Source organism: Gekko japonicus, unplaced genomic scaffold (assembly GCF_001447785.1).
Source record: "Gekko japonicus isolate JY-2015 unplaced genomic scaffold, Gekko_japonicus_V1.1 scaffold276, whole genome shotgun sequence".
Classification (NCBI taxonomy): domain Eukaryota; kingdom Metazoa; phylum Chordata; class Lepidosauria; order Squamata; family Gekkonidae; genus Gekko; species Gekko japonicus.
Genome location: NW_015171510.1, coordinates 100,333 through 122,452, shown reverse-complemented (window position 1 = coordinate 122,452; position 22,120 = coordinate 100,333). Strand labels below are relative to the sequence as shown.

The following is a 22,120-nucleotide window of genomic DNA, read 5'->3' as shown; positions in this document are numbered from 1 at the left end:
TGCCCCGGTGCAAGGAAAATGCAGCAAATTCCGGTGGCCCGTCCCCTCCCCACCTAGTCCAAGACCCAGGAGAGGATGCGGTCACAGGCAGTGTGGCGGGAAAACTCAGCAACCTGGATGGGGCAGTTGGGCAGGTCCTCCAGCAGGGTAATTTGGTGTGCGGGAGCCGGGTCCGGGTCATTGGACAGCAGCGGCAAGCGGCTGAGTGCACTGGCGTGGCTAATCACCTTGCTGGGGCAGTGGACGAGCGCATACTGGTAGCCAGCCAGGAAGATGGACCAGTGGAGCACTCGGGGCGAGAGCATCTGGGGAGTCTGGCAATCCAGGGCCAGCAGACCCAAAAGGGGTTTGTGGTCCATGACAATGGTAAAGGGCCGGCCATAGCGGTAATCATGGAGTTTTTTTACTCCAGCCACCATTGCCAGGGCCTCCTTGTCTATCTGGGCATAGTTGTGCTCAGCCAAAGACAAGGTACGAGAATAATAAGCCACGGGAACCTCCCGGCCATCTGGCAACTGGTGCCCCAGGTCCGCCCCCACCCCATACGTAGAAGCATCGCAGGCTAGGACCACAGGGAGGGACTCATCGAAGTGAGCAAGGACCACATTGGAAGTCAACAGTTTTTTGACAGCTCGGAACGTGGCGGTGTGCTTGGGCCCCAGACCCACGGAGCTTTTTTGTCCAGGAGACAGTGGAGTGGCTCAGCCATGGTAGCTTTATGGGGCAGGAATAAATGGCAAAAGTTCAGTAGCCCCAGTAAAGCTTGGAGTTCGAGTTTGGATGATGGGTTAGGCGCTTGCACGATGGCGTGAATCTTGTCAGCCATAAGACGGATGCCCTCGGCATCGACCGCGAAGCCCAGGAACTCTACCCTTGGCACCCCCGGTAGACATTTTCCCCTCTTTACCTTCAGGCTGGCATCGTGGTAATGCTGTAACACCGCCCACAGTCTTTCGGCAAAGGTCACAGAGTTGGGAGCCGTGATCAAAACATCATCAAAGAACAGCTTAACCCCGGGGATACCTTCCAGGAGACAGTCCACGAGATTCTGGAAAATCCCTGGGGCTACACTCACGCCAAACTGTAACCTCCGCACCCGAAATGCACCCCGGTGCGTCACTATCGTCTGGGCCTCTATGGTGGCATCGTCCACGGGTAACTGCTGGTATGCTTGAGCCAAGTCCAGCTTGTCAAAGATTTTAGCACCCGCCAGGGAAGCTAACACATGGCTGACGACAGGGACAGGATATGCGTGGTCCTGTAGGGCTTTGTTTATTGTGCATTTATAGTCCACACATATCCAGGCGTCCCCATTGGGTTTGACTGGGGTGACAATGGGGCGTGTGGCACAGGTTCTAGGACTTCCTGGGCCACCCAAAGTCTAATTTCAAGTCTATTTTCAGCCGCAATGCAAACGGGGGGCGCCTGACTTTCATGCAGATGGGGTGCACCACGGGATTGAGGTCTAGGGAGACCAGAGGCCCAGTGTAGTGGCTGAACATCCCATCGAACACAGCCAGGAACTCATCACACACTGAATTAAAGTCTGTGGGCTGCACGTGATTGACCCCGGTCACCCCCAACCCCAGGGGCCCAAACCAAGCTAGGCCCAGCAGTCTGGTGAGCCACCACTTGACCACCAACAAGTCCAAAAGGCCGTCAAAGTCCTTGAACTGTACTCAGAATTTGCCCCACCCCTTGATGGCCACTGGGTTTTTTGAAAGTCCATTAAGGTGAGGTCAGCCATTTTCTACAGGAGGGGCCCCCCTTGTGGACAGAGCTGTTTTAAGGTCTCTGCTGAGATAATGGAGAAAGAAGACCCTGTGTTTAGCATGTATTTTGTTAGGGGTGTCCCAGGGCAAATTCAGTACCTGGAATTGGTGGATGTCCCTTGTCCCAGGTGTGCATCTGCGGTGAGAAAGAAAAGAAAGCATTCTGTATGTGCTCAGTCACATTTCTTGCTTTTTTAGGCCTTCGGGAGTGGCATGCATCTGGGCTGAGTCTTGATAGCCAAACTGGTTCTGTGCGTAAACCTGAGCAAGGCCTGGAGTGGTTTTTCTTTAGCATCCTTGCCCTTGGTACTGCCGAAAACATGCCTCTGCCAGCTGATGCATCCTTCTGTGTTTGTTCTGCCTGGCTGCTTTGTGAATGGTTTCTCTTGACTTGCAACAGGCCCCGTGCTGGGTAGAGTAACAGCTGCCCTCTGCCTTGGCATCTCTGATCAGGGATGGTTTGTCATCTGTGTAAATTGCCTTGAGACAGCCAGCCTGGTGTGGTGGTTAGAGTATCAGGCGCAGGATCTGGGAGACCCCGGTTCAGATCCATGCTTTGCCACGGAAGCTCACTGAGTGACCTTTGGCCAGTCAAACACCCTCAAAATGGACAAAATAGAGGAGGGCTTTGTAAGCATGGGCAGGGTAAAAATGTGCTAATTAAATAAGTAAATGGAAGTTAGCTTAAGTCCTGTGCTCTTTCCTTCTTCTACACTGATTAGGAAAAAAAAATAAACTGACCTGAACCTACACTTTTAACAAACCTTAAATCAATAGTAGAATTAATGTTTTTTAATTAGGACCAAATGTAAGATCATGGAAATCCTGTGTTGCTGTCAATGCTAGTAGAAACATATCAAAAACTGCTAACTTTAATGTTTTCAAAGTGAGAACACCTACTGCTCCTCTGTCCAAGCAGTTTTTTGTGAAATCCTTCCTTCCTTCCTTCCTTCCTTCGCAACAGGCATGGTTCAGTTCAGTCCAACCAAAACCTCCTCTGTTCCATTTTAAGACTATTGCAAATTGAAGATTGGCATGAGCGTCAACTCAGCAATATTTTTTTCCTTCTCTCCCAATCCCTCAAATTCTGGTGAACTTCAAAGTTTGTTTACTATGCTGAAGAGAGTAGAAGAGTAGGTTTTTATACCTCGCTTTTCTCTAGCCTAAGAAGTCTCAAAGTGGCTTACAATTGCCTTCCTTTTCCCCACAACAGTCACCTTGTGTGGTAGGTGGGGCTGAGAGAGTTCTGAGAGAACTGTGACTGGCCCAAGGTTACCCAGCAGGCTTCATGTGGGGGAGGAGAGGAGTGGGGAATCAAACCCAGTTCTCCAGATTAGAGTCTGCTGCTCTTAACCACTACACCATACTGGCTCTCTGTTGCATTGTTTTAATTAGTCATAATAAAAAGTATTGTGCTACAGTTTGTTGTTGGATTTTTTTTCACCCTAACACCCTAAAATTAACCTGCAGAAATTAATAAACAATGCTAGGAAATGTTTCTATTAGAAACCAAAGGCGACAGGACACCCTCTACAATAGTGAATTTCTTCTTGCTGTACTTTATCCCATTTCTTCCTGTATTGTCCAGCACTTTGTGCAGAGTTTTACAGGAAAAGAGTACAACAGAATAGTGAGCAAACATACAGCTCTTAAAGGCTCTGAAGCCTCTGCTGCAGAAGAAGGCAGAAGCTCTGGCGTACAAGGCCTGTCTAGTTCATTCATTCTTATGGTGGTCTCAGTTTTATTCCCAAATTCTAACAATGAGTTTTCAGTCTTTCCCATAATGTTTACCACCTCTTGGGGCTCCTAATTATATTAGTTTCCATGTCTCTCTGTCCTTGCTCCCATGAGTTCAGTGGGTCTGGAGTCCTACTCAGGATGCTGTGAGAGAGAGAGGGAGAGAGACAGACAGACAGACAAACAGACAGACAGACGCCATGAAAGTTGCTATTAGTCAATGAGGTTAAGTTTTCACAAAAAGGAACTCTCAGTGGCTTAGGTCTAAGTTTGGACATCCTGTGTATATCCTTACTTAGGTAAGTGCATTTGGGGGCATTGTTTATGCTTCTAAAATATAGTAAGTGAGATCTAGTCTCATATAGTGGTCAGGGTGATGGAGCAGGATATGGGAGGCCCAGGTTTGAATCCCCACTCTGCCATGAAAGTTGCTGGGTGACCTTGGGCCAGTCACAAATTTTCAACCTGCCTTACAGGGATGTTGAGAGGATAAAATGGTGGAGAGAAGAACAGTGTAAGCTGCTTTTCAGTCTCAATTAGGGAGAAAGTATAAATGAAGTAAAATAATGCTCTGAGTTTGATTTCCTGTTGTTGAACATTGTCTAGCAAAACAATGTGCAAAACATTCATTCCCAAGCCTCCTCCTGCTAATCAGAGGTTCAGGGCTCAGTAAGTGGACTGGGCAGGCTAACAATATGCAAACTGCCATCAGTAAATCGTAGACTCTGCATAAGTAGTTTGGTAGGTTATATCCGGGTTGCTTTCCGAGGGCAGTTTCAGAGTCCACAGTGCGCACAGCCAGCCAGATGTTGGATTGCCTCATGACCCCAGGTATATTGATGCTCTGAGATTGTGCAGAAAAGATTGGCAAGCTTTAGAAGGGCATCTTTTCTGCACACATTTTCTATTTGGACATTACAGCAGCAGCACAACCAGAAGTTTTTTTTTTTAAAACAACCTTGGGTCTACAGGTGCTGTGACATCTCAAGACACAGTGCTGGCTTGCTTTTGGTTTATTTTTAGTGGAAATCACTGAACAAAAACCTCAGCAAAGAATCTCTCTACCCTGCCTCCTTGCTGCTTCTAGCTTTTGAACAGGACTAACATTTCGACCCAGTTCAGCAAAACGCTGCAGTCATTCCAGGATAAATTGCCTGGCTTTGCAAATGAAAGTAATGTTTATGGGGCAGCTGACACACTGTTCTCTTTGCTTGTTTATGCTTGGACCCCCCCTCCTCCCCAAAAGTTCTCTTAATAGCCATGGCTTTTTGGAGGATGAGTGCTTAAACAGAGCAATAAATCTGGGTTCTCATACATAAAGCTAGCTGGCTTATGCTGAGCCAGGCCAGGGGTTCGTCAGTGTCTGTATTGACTGCCAGTGGCTCCCTAGGGTCTCTAGTAGAAATCTTCTACATCACATACTAGCTGATCCTTTTAACTGGAGATGTCAGAGACTGAACATGGGACCAACTGAGTGCCAAGCAGATGCTCTCCCACTGAGCTATGTCCCCTTCCCAAATGCATGAATTCTGATTCAATGGAGGTTCTTGTGAGTAATTCAGATATATTTTCTGTCTCGGAGGTTATTCAGAATAGTCTGTATGCCACTTCAGTGGTTTTATAATGCTTTACCATCCATAGCTTTTCATCCTCAGAACAATCTGCAGGGTAGATCACTAGCCCCGTTGTACAGAAGGGGAAACGGGACTGTGGCAGTAACTTGCCCAAGGCAAGTACAGGTGGCTGTCATTTTAGTCCTGTACCATCAGCGGTGACTGGAAAAATGTAAATCTGTTATGCTGCTCTCCTTTTTGTGGTGGACTTGTCCTTCATGCAGTCTGGTTCTGACCTCCGGAAGGATTCTGACTATTAGCAAAATCCATGGGTCCGAGCTGGCTGTTCTTGCGCCTATTGTTCTGGGAACAATGGAGTCCTCTTAAATGAATTCAGCTGTGGGGGGGGCAGAGAGGGAGAGAATGCTCCATAGGTTGAAAGAACACTTTGAGCCAACAAAAGCCAGGAAATGTGGAGTTACGACTGCTGCTAACTCACAGACAGGAGGGAAAACAAACACGAAGCCACCAGCCGTTAATTATGAATGTCTTGGCTTATGCAGGGGGGGAGGGGGAGGAAGACAGCTTCAATTAACATTATTGAATTTTTTCCCTCTACCTCCTCTGCTACAGAAAGAACATCTCAGTAGACTTTTAAAAGGCAGCCTTATGCGTCAGAGATGAGATTTAGGCAACTAAATTGGTTGGTGCCATGGAAGAACACTAGAGGCTGCTGTGCTATGTAGGGTTGCCAACTCTGTGTTGGGAAATTCCTGGAGATTTGGGGGTAGATCCTGGGAAGGGTGGGGTTTAGGATGGGGAAAAACCCAGCAGGGTAGAATGCCACAGAGTCCGTACTCCAAAGCTGTCGTTTCTAGTGTGGAGATCAGTTGTAATTCTGGGAGGACTCCGGGGCCCACTTGGAGACGGGCCACCCTGCCTGTGGCCCTGAGGTGTTCTGCGTCTGATCTAAAGCAGTGTCTGTCCAGATGGGAGCCAATGACACAACTGCCGTCTCTCAATCTGTGTCCCCATAGTGTGCTGCCTGCCAGGTAATGTTAGTCCAGTGTTGCTGACAGTGGTGGTGCTAGATTGCCACCTGCTGGCAGAGTGGAAAGCTTTTCTGTCATTAAGTTGCAGTCAACTTACAGCAACCCTGAAGGATTTTCAAGGCAAGAGGCATTCAGGGGTGGTTTGCCATTGCTTGCCTCTGCTTAGCGAACCTGGTGTTCCTTGGCAGTCTCCCCTCCAAATGCTGACCAACCCTGACCCTGCTTAGCATCTGAGATCTGATAAGATACAGCTAGCCTGGGCTCCCCTATTTCTATCCGCTGAAACCACAGACTGATGAGGAAAGTAATATCCAGGTCCCAGTGGACTCCCCTATTTCTATCCCCTGAAACCACAGACTGATGAGGAAAGTAAATAAACCACACTAGGGTGGCAGGAATCCTACAGAAAACATGGCATAGATTGGATGCAAGTTTTTAGCTTTTCAGCAGAATTTCTTGAGAGCCCAGCACGCGAGGGAGATGAGGGAGCAGGGCAGTAGCTCTACACTAATGCCGTATCCCCAATCAGCTGCACATCAGAGGCATTTATGTGCATAAGTGCTTCATGTATCCAATTCCACCTATCTGTGCAGCAGACTCGTAGAGTGTAGTGGTTGGAATGTCAGACTGGGAAACTTGGGATTGAATCCCCACTTTGCTCTCTGGGTCACCTTGGGCCAATCATTATCTCCCAGCCTAATCTACCTCACCAGTTGGTTGTTCTGAGGATAAATTGGAGAAGGAAAACAATGTCATAAGCCACTTTTGGGTCCCCTTTGGGGAGAAAAGTGGGTGTAAATATCTACGCAAACTGTGATGTTGGTGTCTGTGCTGTTGCGGAGCCGTGTCAGCACAGAGTTCTTTCACACCCTTTCTAGGGTTAAAAAAACCACAGTGAGGAATTTCAGACAGACGATATAATCCGGAAGAGGAACGGTTCCCAAACGGTTTCTGGTCTGTCATTTCAGACAGAACCGTTTTAGCACTGGTTCCCTACCGGAATATATTTGTAATTTCACACACAAACGCTTCTGTCCAGTTTAGGAAATGGGGCTGAAGCGTTTTACCTGTAAACCACTTCCAAGTAGTCTTCAGTTTCTTCTCCCGAATCCGAAATGCTTTTTCCTGCCGTTTTTCACCCATGCGGGCGAACTTCGGCTTTTTTTTTGAACATTCGCTTTATAGCACTATAACGGTATAACGCTATAACACAACAGCATTATATCAACCCCATTGGAATGCCTGGATTGTTGTGTTATAGCGCTATAGCGCTCTAAAGCGAACGTTAAAAAAAAAGCCGGAGATCGCCTGTGCGAGCGAAAAACGGCGGGGGAAAAGCGGTGCAGTCTGAAATGGCGAACTGCTAATAATCCAGCTCTTTACCGGAAGGGGAAAGCCATGTGTGAAATGGCAGCCCTCTACCGGTTTTCTCCATGACAGATCAAAAACGGCTTCAAAATGGGTTAAAAAGGGTGATGTGAAATTCCTCAGTATGTTTGAGGCAGAGAGATCTGTTTCTCCAACAGTTATGCAGAAAAACTGACGAGTGCAGCTGCTTTTGCCTCCTTCAAACGTCCCTCTTCTTCATGGAGCTTCAAGACTCAGGACTGTCCTGTTTACCCAGCTTGTGAGCCTTCCTCCTCCTCTATGCTGGCAGGAACTGATATCAGGCAGACAGGCAGGCAGAAGGTGCCAAAGAGACGACTGTTTTTGTGGATGTTTTCCTGGGCCAGCAGCACAGCTTCTGCCCGAAGGGTGCCCAGCACAATCTGTGTGTGACTGACCTGCCTTTCCTTGTTGTTTTCTAGCTGCCTGTCCCCTTTGCGGTGTTCCTTTTGCTCTACAAGGAAAGGCTGGTGCCCTGCTGTCAGAGCAGCAGCCCCCCACTGCTGTCAGCCGATGAACTGGCCTTGGAGACACGGGCAGCCGACAAGGATGATTCTTCTACTTCCTCGCCCAAAATTCAGTCAGAAATAGGTGAGAACTGCCCATGCCTATTTAAACACGTACACGGGAGTAAGACTGGAAAGGGTGCTGTGTTTCAGTAATAGACTGCAACTTAATTCAGTAGCTCATTTTGTTTTTGACAAAAAGTATTGTTCCGGGGTTGTGTGAACTTATCCTTAATCTAGATGTGGATAAGCAAGAGCTCAAGGCCATGCAGAAAAGCAGTGGCAGAACAAGGAACTGCATACAGGCTTCCTGAGTACCATGTGAATACTCTAATCCAGGGGTTTCCAATGTGCTACTGACAGCCTTCCTGGTGCCTGCCAAGTGTTTCTAGAAAGTGGGGGTTTTGTCCAGCAGGGCTTCTGATTGTCTGTTAAGAGACCTCATTGGCAGTGTTCCCTCTAAGATGAGTTAGTGTGAGCTAACTCACAGTTTTTTAGCCTTTGGCTCACAGATATATGTCTTAGCTCAGGAAGGATGGCTCCAGAGCAAACTAGTTTATGCAGTAGCCAAATCGCTCACTCACAACTTTAATGCCAGTAGCTCACAAAGTAGAATTTTTGCTCACAAGACTCCAAAGCTTAGAGGGAGCATTGCTCATTGGCTGTGTCAGATTTTTTTAAGTTGCTTTAGCAGCAGCCACCACCACAGTACAAGGGTCTTACTTTTAGTCATGCAGTGAAGCTGTGCATACGCAAGAAAATATTTTAAATGATACGTTCATTTTAAAAGGGATCTTGTTAAACAGAACTTCTGCCTGAAATGTTGAAGAGTTACTACTAGAGTTATGCATGACTTAATTCCCTGACATTTTGTGCTTGGCTCTGCCTCTTGTGGCTGCCATTTTGTAACTGTAATGGTCAGAATTCCAAAGGTGCCCACAGGCTCAAAAGTGATGGGGATTTCTACTCTAACTACTTCATCATTCCTCTTGGTGGCTGTAATGCTAGTCCCAGACCACAGTGGTAGATCAAGGTGTCTTGATGCCTGTGGATAGTAGCCTCTGTACCAGCGTACAACTCTCCTTACTTCTTTGCTGCCCACAGGTCCACTTAGATATAGTCCATGCATGCCCAGGTGTCAAACATCCAGCCTGGGTGCTGGAACTGGCCCGTCCAGAGCTCTTATCTGGCCTGCGAGCAACTGGTGTGAGGGAGGGAAGGCAGGAGGCTGCTGGAGGGGGGAAAGGTGAGCAAGCGCACATGGTGAGGTGTGTGTGTGGTTGAAGCTTTTAAAGAATAGAAAAGAAATTGCAGGAGGGCAGGGCTTTGAGGCTGAGGTAAAATAGTGTGGGGGAAATGGCAGTGAAGGCAGAGAAAGGGATGAAGGGGTGGGGCTGGCAGGGGAGAGAGGAAGACGAGGGCCAGCATGAGGCAACTGGGCTGTCTTGTGCATGCTGCTTTGAGAGGAAAGACATCCCGGCCTCAGAAGTGAGTGGAGGAGTGATGGGGGAAAGGGTGTCACTGTCACCACCACACATCTGAACAGCTGTGGAGCTGGGAGGCAGAGTGTGTGTTGGGGAGGCTGGGGGACAGCGACCTCCCTCCTGCCCCACACCTTTTCTCAGCCCATGAAGGTAAAGGGGTTGCGAGAGGACAAAAAGAACCCCTTTGAGGTTTTGGAAACGGCCTCTTTGTCAGGCCTTCCCCTCCCCTCAGCCATGCTGCTTCTGTGGGAAATGCAGGAGGGGATCTGGGAGAGCCAGGTTCAGACCCCTGCTCCTCCTGAGCCAAGACACTGTCGTCCTGGTCACCTGGGGCTGGTCACTCAGCCTGGGCCACCTCACAGGGTTGTTGGTGGTGGTGGGGATGGGGCAGTAGAGGGAGAGGCCCAGTGTGCCTCCTTGAGATCCTCGGAGGTTGGACAGGGGAAGAGAGGAAACAAAAAGCAAAAGATGGATCATAGTCGTGCTTGGCTGCTGATGCTGAGTGTATGGTGGGGGGTGAGTTGCTAAAAAACTACCTTACTTACTTGCAAGGAAGATGACTCATTGTCTCCTAAAAGTGCTATATATACAAAAGTAATTTGTATAGAAGTGTAAGGTACCCTCCCTTTTATGGTATCCCCTTGTGCTTGGTGCTGGGGGGGGGGTCAACAGTGGGAGGGCTTCTAATGTCCTGGCCCCACTGGTGGACCTCCTGATGGCACCTGGTATTTCTGGCCACTGTGTGACACAGAGGGTTGGACTGGATGGGCCTTTGGCCTGATCCAACATTGGCGTCTCTTATGTTCTTATCCCTTGGAATAGATGATCAAATACATTTATTGGGGCTTTTGTGGGTTCTCCAGTAAATAAATTGCTTTCACTGCTAGGAATCAATTGCTTTTGTTTGTATTTTGAGTAAAAAAATAATATTGTTAATTGTGTTTGCCCGTGTCATTTATGAAGTTTATATGTTTGGTACCTGGCATTACATTTTATGGCACACATGGCCTGGCATGACAAAGTAACATTTATGTCTGATCCGGCCCTTGTTTGACACCTCTGAGCTGCTTCCCAAACTATCATGAGATTACTTCCTCTCTAGAATTCAGCCATCATTTTGGTCACCTTGTTAACTGGCAACCAGAAATGGTAGCCAGAGTCTTGTAAGAAGACAAAGTCTTGGAAGAGTTTGGGAAGTGTTGTGTGCCCTTGCTGCACAGCTTCTTAAGGAGGCTTGGGGGAGCAAGGAGGTTTTGAGGATTACCTCATCCATTTCTTAGAAAGGGGCAGCAGAAGGGGGCAAGATGGGTGTTGCCACCCACCCCAATCCACCTCAGATTGCCTCATTAGAAATCCAACCCTGTCAAAACCCTCCTCCTCTGAATGAAGAAACCCAAACAATTCCAAGTAGGTTGACTCAGTGTAGCCAAGAATACAAAGAATGCTGGTCATTTTTTAGCTTCTGTTGTAGTTAGTTAGGCAGATTATGGCTTCTGTTTGGTCCAGCAGGGCGGGACCTTTACAGCTTTTAACTGATTTTGCAGTATAGCAGGAGTCTTAGGTAATATGTGAATAATTTATTTATTTATATTTATTTACTGGATTTATACCCCGCCCTCCCTACCAAAGCAGGCTGAGTTCTTTGTTCTGAGTTTAAGTTCTTTGCTGTACTATATTCAGCATTGCCATTGATGCCCATCCATAGAGAATGCTTTGCTAGTTTAGAATGGAATTTCATAGCTGCTTTGTGTTAGTGGTGAGGAAGTGAAAACTGGGCCTCCTAATAAGAATGAGGCTGTTTCCCTGTATTGCAATAACTCCCATGAGTAAAAGGAGAACCATTATAGTCTTGCATAGAAATAGCTTGAAGATGAAAAACAGTCAGTATGTGCCAAGAGTGTAATTACTACAACCTTGAAAGAAGTGTGTGTGTGTGTTTAAATCTGTTTATCTGGTGATGATGCTGTAGACCTTACCAGCTTTCAGATATGTTTGTACATGTACGCACACTCCCAGAATGCTAGACAGTACATATATGTGGCACGTACTGTCAGATATGTTTATGTGCATACATCAGGGGGGAGGGGGCTCTGATTCAGCCCCTGTTCCCCCCCATCCATGCAGCAACTAGGCTAGTTCCCCCCTAGTCTTTGTGGCAAGCCAGGAAAATTATGGCTTCAGCATGGCTGGCAAATCCCATATGGTGGAAGGACCTGAAAAATATCATATGCCATGGTAACTTTTTCTTCATAAGAGACCTAATAGACAAAAACCTTCTGTGGAACATAGTCCGGTTAATCCAGTTCCAAGCTTACTTGATTTATAAACCCAGAGAAGCACCATTTTACCTGCATAGCTTTCCCATGGCCTAAACTGGCCCCTAGACAGGGTGAAATAATTTGTGCCCAGGATTTTTGCATTCTTTTACTGTTCTCTTATCTGAATACGAAGGGGCATGTGGGTTGCCAGAAGTTTTTTGTAAGTTTCTTTTTTGGTTACTCTTCTATCTAACTAAATAGCACCAGGAAGCCCAGAAGCAGAACGGGATGGCAAAAGTCCTTATCCCCTGCTGCCTGAACTAAATTTGTGTGAACTTGTTGAACCAGGAATTGTGGGGAGGGGTCACTGAGACCTAACACCAGTTCCCTCATACACATATTCCTAGCACTGAAACATCAGGGAGCTAGGGAAACAAGTGTGTGATCTCATACACACACAAGGCGGGGGGGGGGGGGGGGGTGGGGGGAGAAAGGTCTTATCCAGGCTTTCTGAAGCACAGGTCCTTTTACTTCATTGTACTCTCTTCTGATGTCCTTATATTACATTGGTCAAGTCTCTCTCTTCTCTTGAATCTGATGTCATAATCAGCCTGGCAGTAGAGTTGAGATTGATGGCAAGTCTAAGTCTTTAACATAAAGACACATTTCTCGGGCTTCATTTTGATGCAAAAGTGAACAGTCCCTTCCTGTTTGAACCAGAAAAGACCTGCAGAATGTCTTCAAAGGCAGAGATGTCACTAGAATCATTGCTAAGTCCCAGAACCTATTGCAGAAGAAATCATTCTTGCACATGTAGAGAGATCGTGGCCAGTCAAGAAGGTTCAGCAAGGCTTACTTGCACAGTATTGTTTTTGTTATCCAGGGCATGGTGACCTCTTTGGATGCTGCCAAAGCAAGAACTTCAGAGGCGTTCCGTGCTCCTACTTTGCCGTCCATGTGACTGGAGCCCTTCTCCTCTTCATGACTGATGGGATCATGGTAAGATAAGGACAAGTGGCAGAGAACTTGTATCAGGTTGATAGCTGCTGTGCTCTAACTTCCCAAGAAGGGCTGGACATACTTGAACTATGCACCTGGGCTACAGTACTCATAAGCCAAGAAACAAATGATAGAGATAGAGTGAGTGGCTTGCTGTGTGCTTTTTCAAGTCTTCTTCTCAGTCTTATTTTGATGTATTTATTGCTTTACAACTGTTGACCTTATAACCTTAGCTTGTTATTTAGTTTTGTCTTCGCATATCTTAAAACATCTTCATGTTACATGTTAATTTGCTATTCCACCCCTGTCTAAATTTGAACCTTACCTTCCATTCCAATGTATTTGAAAAAGTGTGCATGCACACAAAAACTCGTACCTTGAATAAACTTTTGTTGGTCCTAAAGGTGCCACTTGACTCTAAATTTGTTCTACTGCTTCAAACCAACACGGCTGACCACCTGGATCTTTTTCCAGTGAGTAATGGTTGGCAGATATTTCCTGGTAACATTCCTTGGACCCTGTGCATGTGCAGTTCATGCTAAGATTGAGCAGACTGTTCATTCTTTCCTAATTTTGTTCTTCCATTTGCATATCAGCTCCTTCTGGCCTAAAGCATGTAGCATTTGCTCTTATTTATTAGGTTGTTAATCCAAGATTGCCAGTGCAATCGCCCTTGCTCCCTTTATTTTCAGTATTTCCTCAGATTATGCTGAGCCCAAGACCCTTGAGTTAAGGATCACCATAGCTCCTTCTAATGGCTTTATCCAGTAGGCCTTCCATGGACTTTGTTGAGGATGCAATATCTAGCATGAGGAAGGGGCCTCCCTTAGCACTGAAAAGACAGTGGTCCAGGTGATGCAACTCTAATGTCAGGTATTCTTTGTTTCTCTTGCAGGGCGAGTATTCGGGTTTTGTGTACAGCTACGCTGTGGAGGAACCACTCTCAGTGGGACATAAGATGGCTGGATATTTGCCCAGCCTCTTCTGGGGGTTCATCACAATGGGCAGGCTTATCTCCATCCCTGTGTCATACAGAATGAAGCCAGCAACTATGGTTTTCATCAATGTGGTATGGCCTAATCTTTCTCTGGTATTTCTAAGGCAGCCAAGATATGGAACTTTGCAAAGGCTAATACGCTTCTTGGCAAGCGAGCGGCACTGAGCCAATTGGTGCTTGGCTTCCTGATTTTGGAAGCAACACCACCCTACCAATATGACGAAGCGCTTGTTTGTTACATAAACAAATTGACATGGCTTTCCTTCACGGAACCTTGGGAATTGTAGTTTGGTTTGAAGTTCTCCTTAACAAAACCATCTGGGCATCCTCAAGTTTTTAATTCTCTTGGTTTCTTAGGAGTTGTTCTGACATATATAAAATCAGTGTGAATTGGTACTGTGGATAAATTTCAGTTCCATGTCCTCCCTCTTAGTTAGGGAGAGCCTAATTCCCAGCAGTGTTCATGTATTTCAGCAGCTCTACTAATGCTGGTATTTTGGTGCCATTTCACATGCATCCATCTTAATGAAAGAAGGTATAAATCCTTTGGAGCTGCTGCCACCATCTTGTCATGGTTATTACAAGAAACCTGCAAGAAACCAAGATAGCAGAAAGTGACTACGGCAAACATCTCAACTCTTGTACCCCATTATGGCAGAGAAATGAGTGCCAGGACCAATTCTTGTGATGTCTAGTTGGCTGCTGTGGGATATAGGATGCTGGACTAAAAGAACCTTTGGTCTGATCCAGCAGAGCTTGTTCTGAATTCCTGCCCTTGCCTCTCCTGCTTGTCAGGAGAGGCCTGGTCCCTTCTTCGGGCAGGAGTGATTTTCTTCTTCCACAGGAATGAATACTCAAACTAGCCCCTGCCCTCCATTTTGGCCACTGCCTTCTCTGAGGTCAGACCAGCAGCAGAGAACTGGTTCCGTTCATTCACTTGTTAAGAGGGTAGAGTAAAAATCTGCCATGATGCACACAGCGTGGCCTTGTTTTTAGGGTCTGTGTTAAACGCTTTAAAGTAAGACTTGCTCAAGTGTTTTCCTGCACATGCTTAAAACAAGGTGTGTTATAAGAATGAATGAAGTGCACATGAGGGTCTGAGACAGATCCGGGTGGCCCTTTTGAAGGGACTTGTGCATCTGGTTTGCAACCATTTCTTGCAGTCTGTGAGTGCCGGCAATGGCCAGACATACATCATCCTTGGCAGTCCAGGTTGTCTTCTGCTCTCTATAGGTGTGTCCCCTTTGACTTCTAAAACACCAGGTCTGGAACATCAGTCTCTTACTTATGCTGGGCCCCTGCCTTTAAAAGCAGATCAAAATTCACACCCTGCATTGCTGTGGGGATGTGCAGTCCTTGCTGGCAGTTAGTCCATTGATGAAAAAAGAATACCCATGGGCAGAAATAATCTTGAAATAACCTATTTGCCTGGTTATGGCCAAGATGAGCACACTTCCAAAAATATTATCTCGGTTCTTTCCAGCAATGGCTGATGTACCACAGTTAGACTTCCTGGTGGAAGAGTTTTCTTTGACTCCCAGCTCAGCTGCCCCCCCTCCCCGCCAAGTGCAACCACCTCCTATCTAACATAAGCAGCTGTGCGGCACAAAAGAGCCAGCCTAAACAAAGTGCCTTGCAGCCACTTGCGAGAGATGGGAAGGTGCTGCACTGGTGAAGCAGTTTAGCCAGCAGGCCAGGAGAGTGAGCGCTTTTGCTCAGCTTCTCTGTTGCAGGTGCTGCTGCAGAGCAGTGTGGCTTTAGAGTATCAGGCTTTCGGGTCTGTGTTGAAGAGCTCAAGGAGCAGTCACAGCACTGTGAGCTGCTTCCTGGTGTTTGTCTACTGTGGCCCTTACTTAAATTAAAACCACGTGATCTGTTGGGATGCAGGGAAATGGCATGATATTTTTTACTCCAGCAGAATCTACCAGAGCATCTAATATACCCCCCTGGATTTCATGCCTGTAAATCAAGGAGCATTCATGTGTGCGGCAATTACCAAGTGGTAGCATATTAATTTCTGCCCACACAGAGGGCTTTCTTTGCTCAAACACAAAGCTTCTGTGAAGCATTCTGATTACTCTGAAGTAGTTTACTTTGTTTGGGCACTGGGATGCTGAAAGATGCTCAAGCACACATAAACTGTTTATCAAGAGGCAAGGCTCACTTGAGCCATTTTCTGGATTTTTTTAAAAAAGTTTGTTCATCTTTTGAGACATCTGCATACTTTTTGACTCCATGTTGATCCTCCTTCCTGGTGTGTCACTGCAGGTTGGGGTGCTTCTCACGTTCTTCCTGCTGCTGATCTTTTCCTACAGCGTGGTCTTCTTATTTGTGGGGACAGCATCCCTGGGCTTGTTCCTCAGCAGCACTTTCCCCAGTGTGCTGGCCTACACTGAAGACATTCTCCAGTACAGAGGTAAACCAGATTTCTAAACCTGCTTCCTTCCACTAGGAAAAGCACCAAGAACCACAGATAAGGCAGAAGAAAAGCTTACCTTTGCCTACCAAGAGCTGAGTCATTTTGGTTTTCTTGTCTTTCTTATAAAGACCCCACTGAGACCAGGTTTAGGCAGACAGCCCTGCCTTATTCCGTGAGCACTGGCCAGTCAAGAGCATCCCTTATTGGGCCTAATTGGCAGCCTTGGCAGGTGGGGTTCTTTTTGCACTTTACAAATGGGACTCAGAAGGTAACGTTGCACATTAAGTGTTTTAAGGTCTACACAAAACACAATGTATGTGTGAATACAACAGACAGGTACATTTGTCAGGGAGTAGAAATTGTCTGTGGCTTCCTGTTAATAGTAAACGTCATGTTATGCCCGGATTGGCCACCAGATAGTGTGTGAAATTAACAGTGAACAAACATCCTATCTAAAGCGATGTGGTGATTCTGTGGCTTAGTTTGGACGCAATGCAAAACCGTGATTTATTTTGTTGCTGTAAGTCTCTGAGCAGTACTTTAGGCTGCCGTGGGGGGTGGGGGTGGTAAGAAACTCATGTTCCAGAGGCAGGAACCCATCTGGTTGCAGAAACGCTCTGGTGCTTCCAAGCCAAGATCCTGGTTGGATAGATGTGAACCATAGTTAACGGGGTGGCCTGTGTTTGGGATGATCAATTAGCCACAGGTAGTTTGTTTAAAGTATTATTTATTTGTTTGTTTAATTTGTACCCTGCCCGCCCCGCCTGGGCAGGTGAGGTTCTTTTTGCGCTTTACAAATGGGACTCAGAAGGTAACGTCGCACATTAAGTGTTTTAAGGCCTACACAAAACACAATGTATGTGTGAATACAACAGACAGGTACATTTGTCAGGGAGTAGAAATTGTCTGTGGCTTCCTGTTAATAGTAAACGTCATGTTATGCCCGGATTGGCCACCAGATAGTGTGTGAAATTAACAGTGAACAAACATCCTATCTAAAGCGATGTGGTGATTCTGTGGCTTAGTTTGGACGCAATGCAAAACCGTGATTTATTTTGTTGCTGTAAGTCTCTGAGCGGTACTTTAGGCTGCCGTGGGGTGTGGGGGTGGTAAGAAACTCATGTTCCAGAGGCAGAAATCCATCTGGTTGCAGAAACGCTCTGGTGCTTCCAAGCCAAGATCCTGGTTGGATACATGTGAACCATAGTTAACGGGGTGGCCTGTGTTTGGGATGATCAATTAGCCACAGGTAGTTTGTTTAAAGTATTATTTGTTTGTTTGTTTAATTTGTACCCTGCCCGCCCCGCCTGGGCAGGCTCTGATTTCTGAACTGAGCCGGTGCCTCAAAAATGAAATCTGAATCTTCCAGTTCAAATTGCAGTAAACAACAATCCACTGGGTTCTACTGCGCTTATACCATTTTATTCTTACAAAACTAAAACAAACCACATAGTTTATAAGAAGACACAATTTGTCTGCCTTAGCAGAAGGAAGCTTGTGCCATTGACTTCTACCAGTCCGTGTTAAATGTCCTCCTCTGTTCTGTTGTTGTCATCCCATCTCCTGCTGCAGCCTGGGTGGGAGAAACTTTGTCTAATGGGAAGGAAGCCATCCGTGTTTTTATTAAAGATTCACTTGTCATAGAAACGGAACACACAGGCACCCTACGATAGTTACCCGTTGTCTTCATTTTATCTGCTTGTGGTCTTGGCTGTTCTACAGTTCTTTCACCTGAAGGTGCCGGACAGTTTGCTGCACAGATTTTGGGGCTGAATAACCACTTTGTCTGGGCCAAGCTTCGAGCAAGCATGTTGAATGTGTGGATCTCCCTAAAGCAGGCTGACAAGAAGATGAGAGAATGTACCTCCTAAATAGCTTTTTATTTTCATACAATCTCTGTACTGGCCACCTGATGCTTTTATGCCATTGTATTCAAACAATTCACTTAAGTTCTTCCTATACTCATCAGAACAGTCTGCAGATTCCACCTTTGCTGTAACAAAAGATGACCAATTTTTGGCTTTCTATAAACTATAGTGAAACTTACCACTTTTTGTTATCCATTTAGAAGAATTCTTACTGATCAGTGTTGGTCAGGCATACTATGTAGAACTGGTTATTTGTATCAACTATTCTAATTTACTGTTATTCTAAGGCTTGTTACAGTTAAGAGCAGTGATGTAACCTTTTTCATTTTAGGCTGTGCCACTACTGTGTTGGTGACGGGAGCAGGATTTGGAGAGATGGTTCTGCAGTTGCTGGTAGGATCGGTAAGTCCTTTCAGGTGTAGGTGTTCTTGATCTACACCTCTTCTGCTGCCACTTAGGACTGATTCTCATAGCCACCTCAGAAAAGAGATCTTGAACATATTGGTTATCACCTTCAAAATAACGTGAGCACCTTCCCCACAAAAACGAATGTGTTATTTGTGGAAATATTTCTCATTGTTTATGGAGGCTCTAGAAAGCTAGCTTTGGTTTTCAAGACAGGTTGAGATGAATAGCAACCAATAATTAGATTTGTTACAACACAGTGGAAAAAGATTTCATAACCTACTATCCTCAGAGGGAAGAATTTGGGAATCATGGAATCAGCCAAGGTCATTCAATGGCATTTTAAAAATTTTCCTCTGTCTTGAAGAATGCAGCTGTCTAGCTTTCCCTGTCTTGCTTCTTTCCCATAGGAGAACTACTTAGTTTAATAACATCTGTTTATAAGAGGATTTAGACACACTTGCAGGTAGAAGCTGAACAGTACACTTCTTGAACTAGCAACCAGCAATGCTGGCCCTCCCTGCAACACACATGCACTTCCTCCATTGGAAGTCAAACCCCTTGGGAAACAGATGATGTTTGCTGCTTTCTCTGGAGGTCAAATGCTGTGGCTGAAATCACTTGCCCGGGCAAAAGTTATCTCAGTCAAACATTGTTATTCCTCTGGCTCTGAACCTACCAAGCCCCATGGGTTTCTCTAATTAGTTTAGTGCTATGTAGGGCCTGTGTCTAAACCACCTAAAGCCAGTGTTTTCCTTTGTGACAGATCATTCACGACCAGGGCAGTTACAGTTTCCTGGTCTGTGGAACCATCTTTGGAGCCTTGGCCTTCGTTTTCTACGTCTTCCTTTTATTCTTCCACAGGATGCACCCTCAGCCCCAATCAGGTAAGAACAGCCAGCCTTTACCCCCATACTTCAGAAAGAAAGGAAGAGTGGGGCATATGTTAGCTCAGAGCAAGCAGGCAGAGCTTCCCATAAAAATGTAAGGAAGTGTTTATTTTATAGCTGCATCCTGTCCTGTCTTCCTGCTTGGACTGGCCCACAACCCTCTTGCAGGAACACGTGGGTTCACTTTCTTTTCTGCAGCCTTCTCCTATGACTGCAAATGAAACACACTGCAGAAGCAGCAAGTAGGTGTGGGAAAGAACACTTTTAAACAGCTAAATAAACAAACATTGGTTGGCTTTCTTTACTAAAATCCTGAGACAGCTCAAACTTGCAGGATATTAGCTATCCATCTTTTCAGTTAGAAGGCAAACCCAAAGAACAGCTTCACTCCTGTACTAGCATTAACACCCTTTATGTCAACAATAGATCTGTTCTTAAAAGCTGCCAGCATCACTGTGTTGTTCTGAAGGCGGTATCACATCCAGGTGTTTTTTCCCCCCTGGACAAATCAGTCTCCAGCATTGCTTTGTTTTGCGTATGATGAAATCATCCCATGGTTTCTTATTGCTACAGGTTTCATGTATCAGTACCTACCCCAATGGACTAGACTTTGGTTTCACCATGTGGTACCATATATGTCTCAGGGTTTATCGCAATAAATACACAAACTGTGAAAGACTTGGGGAGGGGGCAGAGTGCAATGGATTATAGCCCCCTAGCATACCCCACACGTTGGGTTTGGAGACTCAAGTCTTCCACCAGCAGTGTACCTACAATGTGAAGCTTTCTAGTCCTGGAATATGTACAAGCTGCCTTTCTAATGTGCTTGTCTATACTCAACAGAAGTGACGGGACTTTTCTTTTGCAGATATGGATCTGTCACCTGACAAGCCACCACCCATGGGGGAGCCTGAACTTTATCAGAGCTAAAGGAAGCATCACATTTGTATTTGGACCAAGCACAGTGTCACTATGAGTGAAAGATTTTGCTCTCACCACCTGGTTAAACTACCTGAAATGTTTTTACAATGAGACTTTTTGGTTCCCACTTGTTCCTAGCAAAAAAACCATTCATGGTTATCAGGGAAGGCTCACTGCAGCACAAACTAAGGGACTGAAGCTGCAGAATCCTAGAAGGGCTGCATTTTTGATATGGAAATCTAATTTCTCTGGTAAAGAAATTTGTGGAAGCAGGTGGTGAACAAGTGTACTGCTGTCACTTCTTACACACTGTGGGGCGCACCCTCCTTATATTCACTCTCACTGGGAGGCCTCTCTCTGTATAGCCCTCCTAATTTGGTAACCTGCAAGCTGTTTGCTGCAGAGTAATTTTTAAAAATTTCTCTAGTCCTGCTGCTGTATCATGATTGTGATATGCAAGTTTTGTACAATTCTCCCCCCAAAAAAATGGGATTTCGTTATCTTAGCATGGCCGAAGGGCCCCAAGCTGGTAGAGGTGGTTTAAGTACAGCTAGTGATGGATTAAGCATCGTTGGACCAAAATAGGTTGAGCTCTTAAAATTAGCACAAAAGCTGTAGCCTACTTCCATTGCAGGAATTGCCCAACTGGGACTGGGTGAAAGTTCTGATGTACACGAAGCCAAACATCAAGTCTCTTCCATTATGTGCAATATAACAAGAGGTGCCTTCCAGGAGCAGAACTTGAAAGGTACTGAACAGCCCAGAGTGAAGGTAGCCGGATAATAGTAGCAATGTTAATGACTGTTATGAAGAGAAGGTGATGGGATAGCTTGAAGATGGAACTTGAGCAGAACGAGAGGTTGATTTTGTTGCAGATGCTGCCCCCTAATATACATATGTATATACAGGGAATGTTAATTAATGTGATTGCTCTTGTTGCATGAACTTTTGTGGAGTGACTAAGATGGGACCAGCAACTTCACTGAAGCAGCAAATTGTGCCCGACAGGCTGGTCACCCTGCTCATCTCAAAACTGTACATGATACCAAACTTTTGTTGCCATTTGACTTACAGAATGCTATGTTGCATGGGTATGCACCCTCATCTTTGGTTTCTGTGTTGCCCAAACCTTGAAATACAACATCCTTGAATACAGAGTGTGTGCAGTCATGTTTTATATTTATACACACAAACACACACTTAAGAGGGAGAGCAGAAAGTCCCCAGGTAGGTGACTGCCTAAATTACCCACAGATTTGCTCTTTTATGGGGTTCTTTCCAAGAATGCAGGAATAGGAGGACCTTGCTAAAGCAACAAAGCATCTGTGGTTAAGTAAGGGGGCATTCTGACCGTAACAGTTTACTCACACATTCTTAACTGCTTATAGGTCCCCTGAGTTGACTATGTGGCATGTGCATTCAGCTTACTTGGTACATTCAAACTCTCCACAGCCTGCAAATTTTTACATGAAATATGATTGCCAGGCACCCAACTCAGTGTACTCCCCCCCCCTAAAAAAAAAATCTATCTGAAGGAGACATGAAACATGGTTATGGGCTCTCTTCGCTTTGTTTCCAAGAAATAAAATGGCCTCCTGCCACTCCAACTTTTTTTATGCATAGCCATAGTAATGTCCAAAACTCACATTTATCCCCTTTAACAGTAGAGTGTAGTCAACTGATGCACTTCATGATGTCTTTTGAAAAGACACCTCACAATAAAATTGGTGCTTTATTACCTAGGCTGCAATCATTCACCATGAGGGTGCCATAAGAAGAGAAGACAAGCAATCTAGTAGCTGCGGGGGGGGGGGGGGGGGGGGGGAGAGTTCTGTGATTGGAACCCCCCAGGATTGTTAGATACTAATAGAAG

At 45.8% G+C, this 22,120-nt stretch overlaps 1 protein-coding gene across 1 annotated transcript in view; it reads left to right on the top strand.

Annotated features, from left to right (window-relative positions):
- Positions 1-21,387, top strand: part of MFSD4A (major facilitator superfamily domain containing 4A) — a 73,476-nt gene extending 52,089 nt beyond the window's left edge. Inside the window, exons 4-10 of the mRNA XM_015419344.1 lie at positions 7,923-8,091; positions 12,632-12,747; positions 13,643-13,816; positions 16,013-16,160; positions 18,363-18,433; positions 19,203-19,323; positions 20,195-21,387. Of these exons, the coding sequence (XP_015274830.1) occupies positions 7,923-8,091; positions 12,632-12,747; positions 13,643-13,816; positions 16,013-16,160; positions 18,363-18,433; positions 19,203-19,323; positions 20,195-20,256 (861 nt within the window). The 3' untranslated portion in view covers positions 20,257-21,387. The remainder of the gene's footprint in view (positions 1-7,922; positions 8,092-12,631; positions 12,748-13,642; positions 13,817-16,012; positions 16,161-18,362; positions 18,434-19,202; positions 19,324-20,194) is intronic.
- The last annotated feature ends 733 nt before the right edge of the window (positions 21,388-22,120 follow it).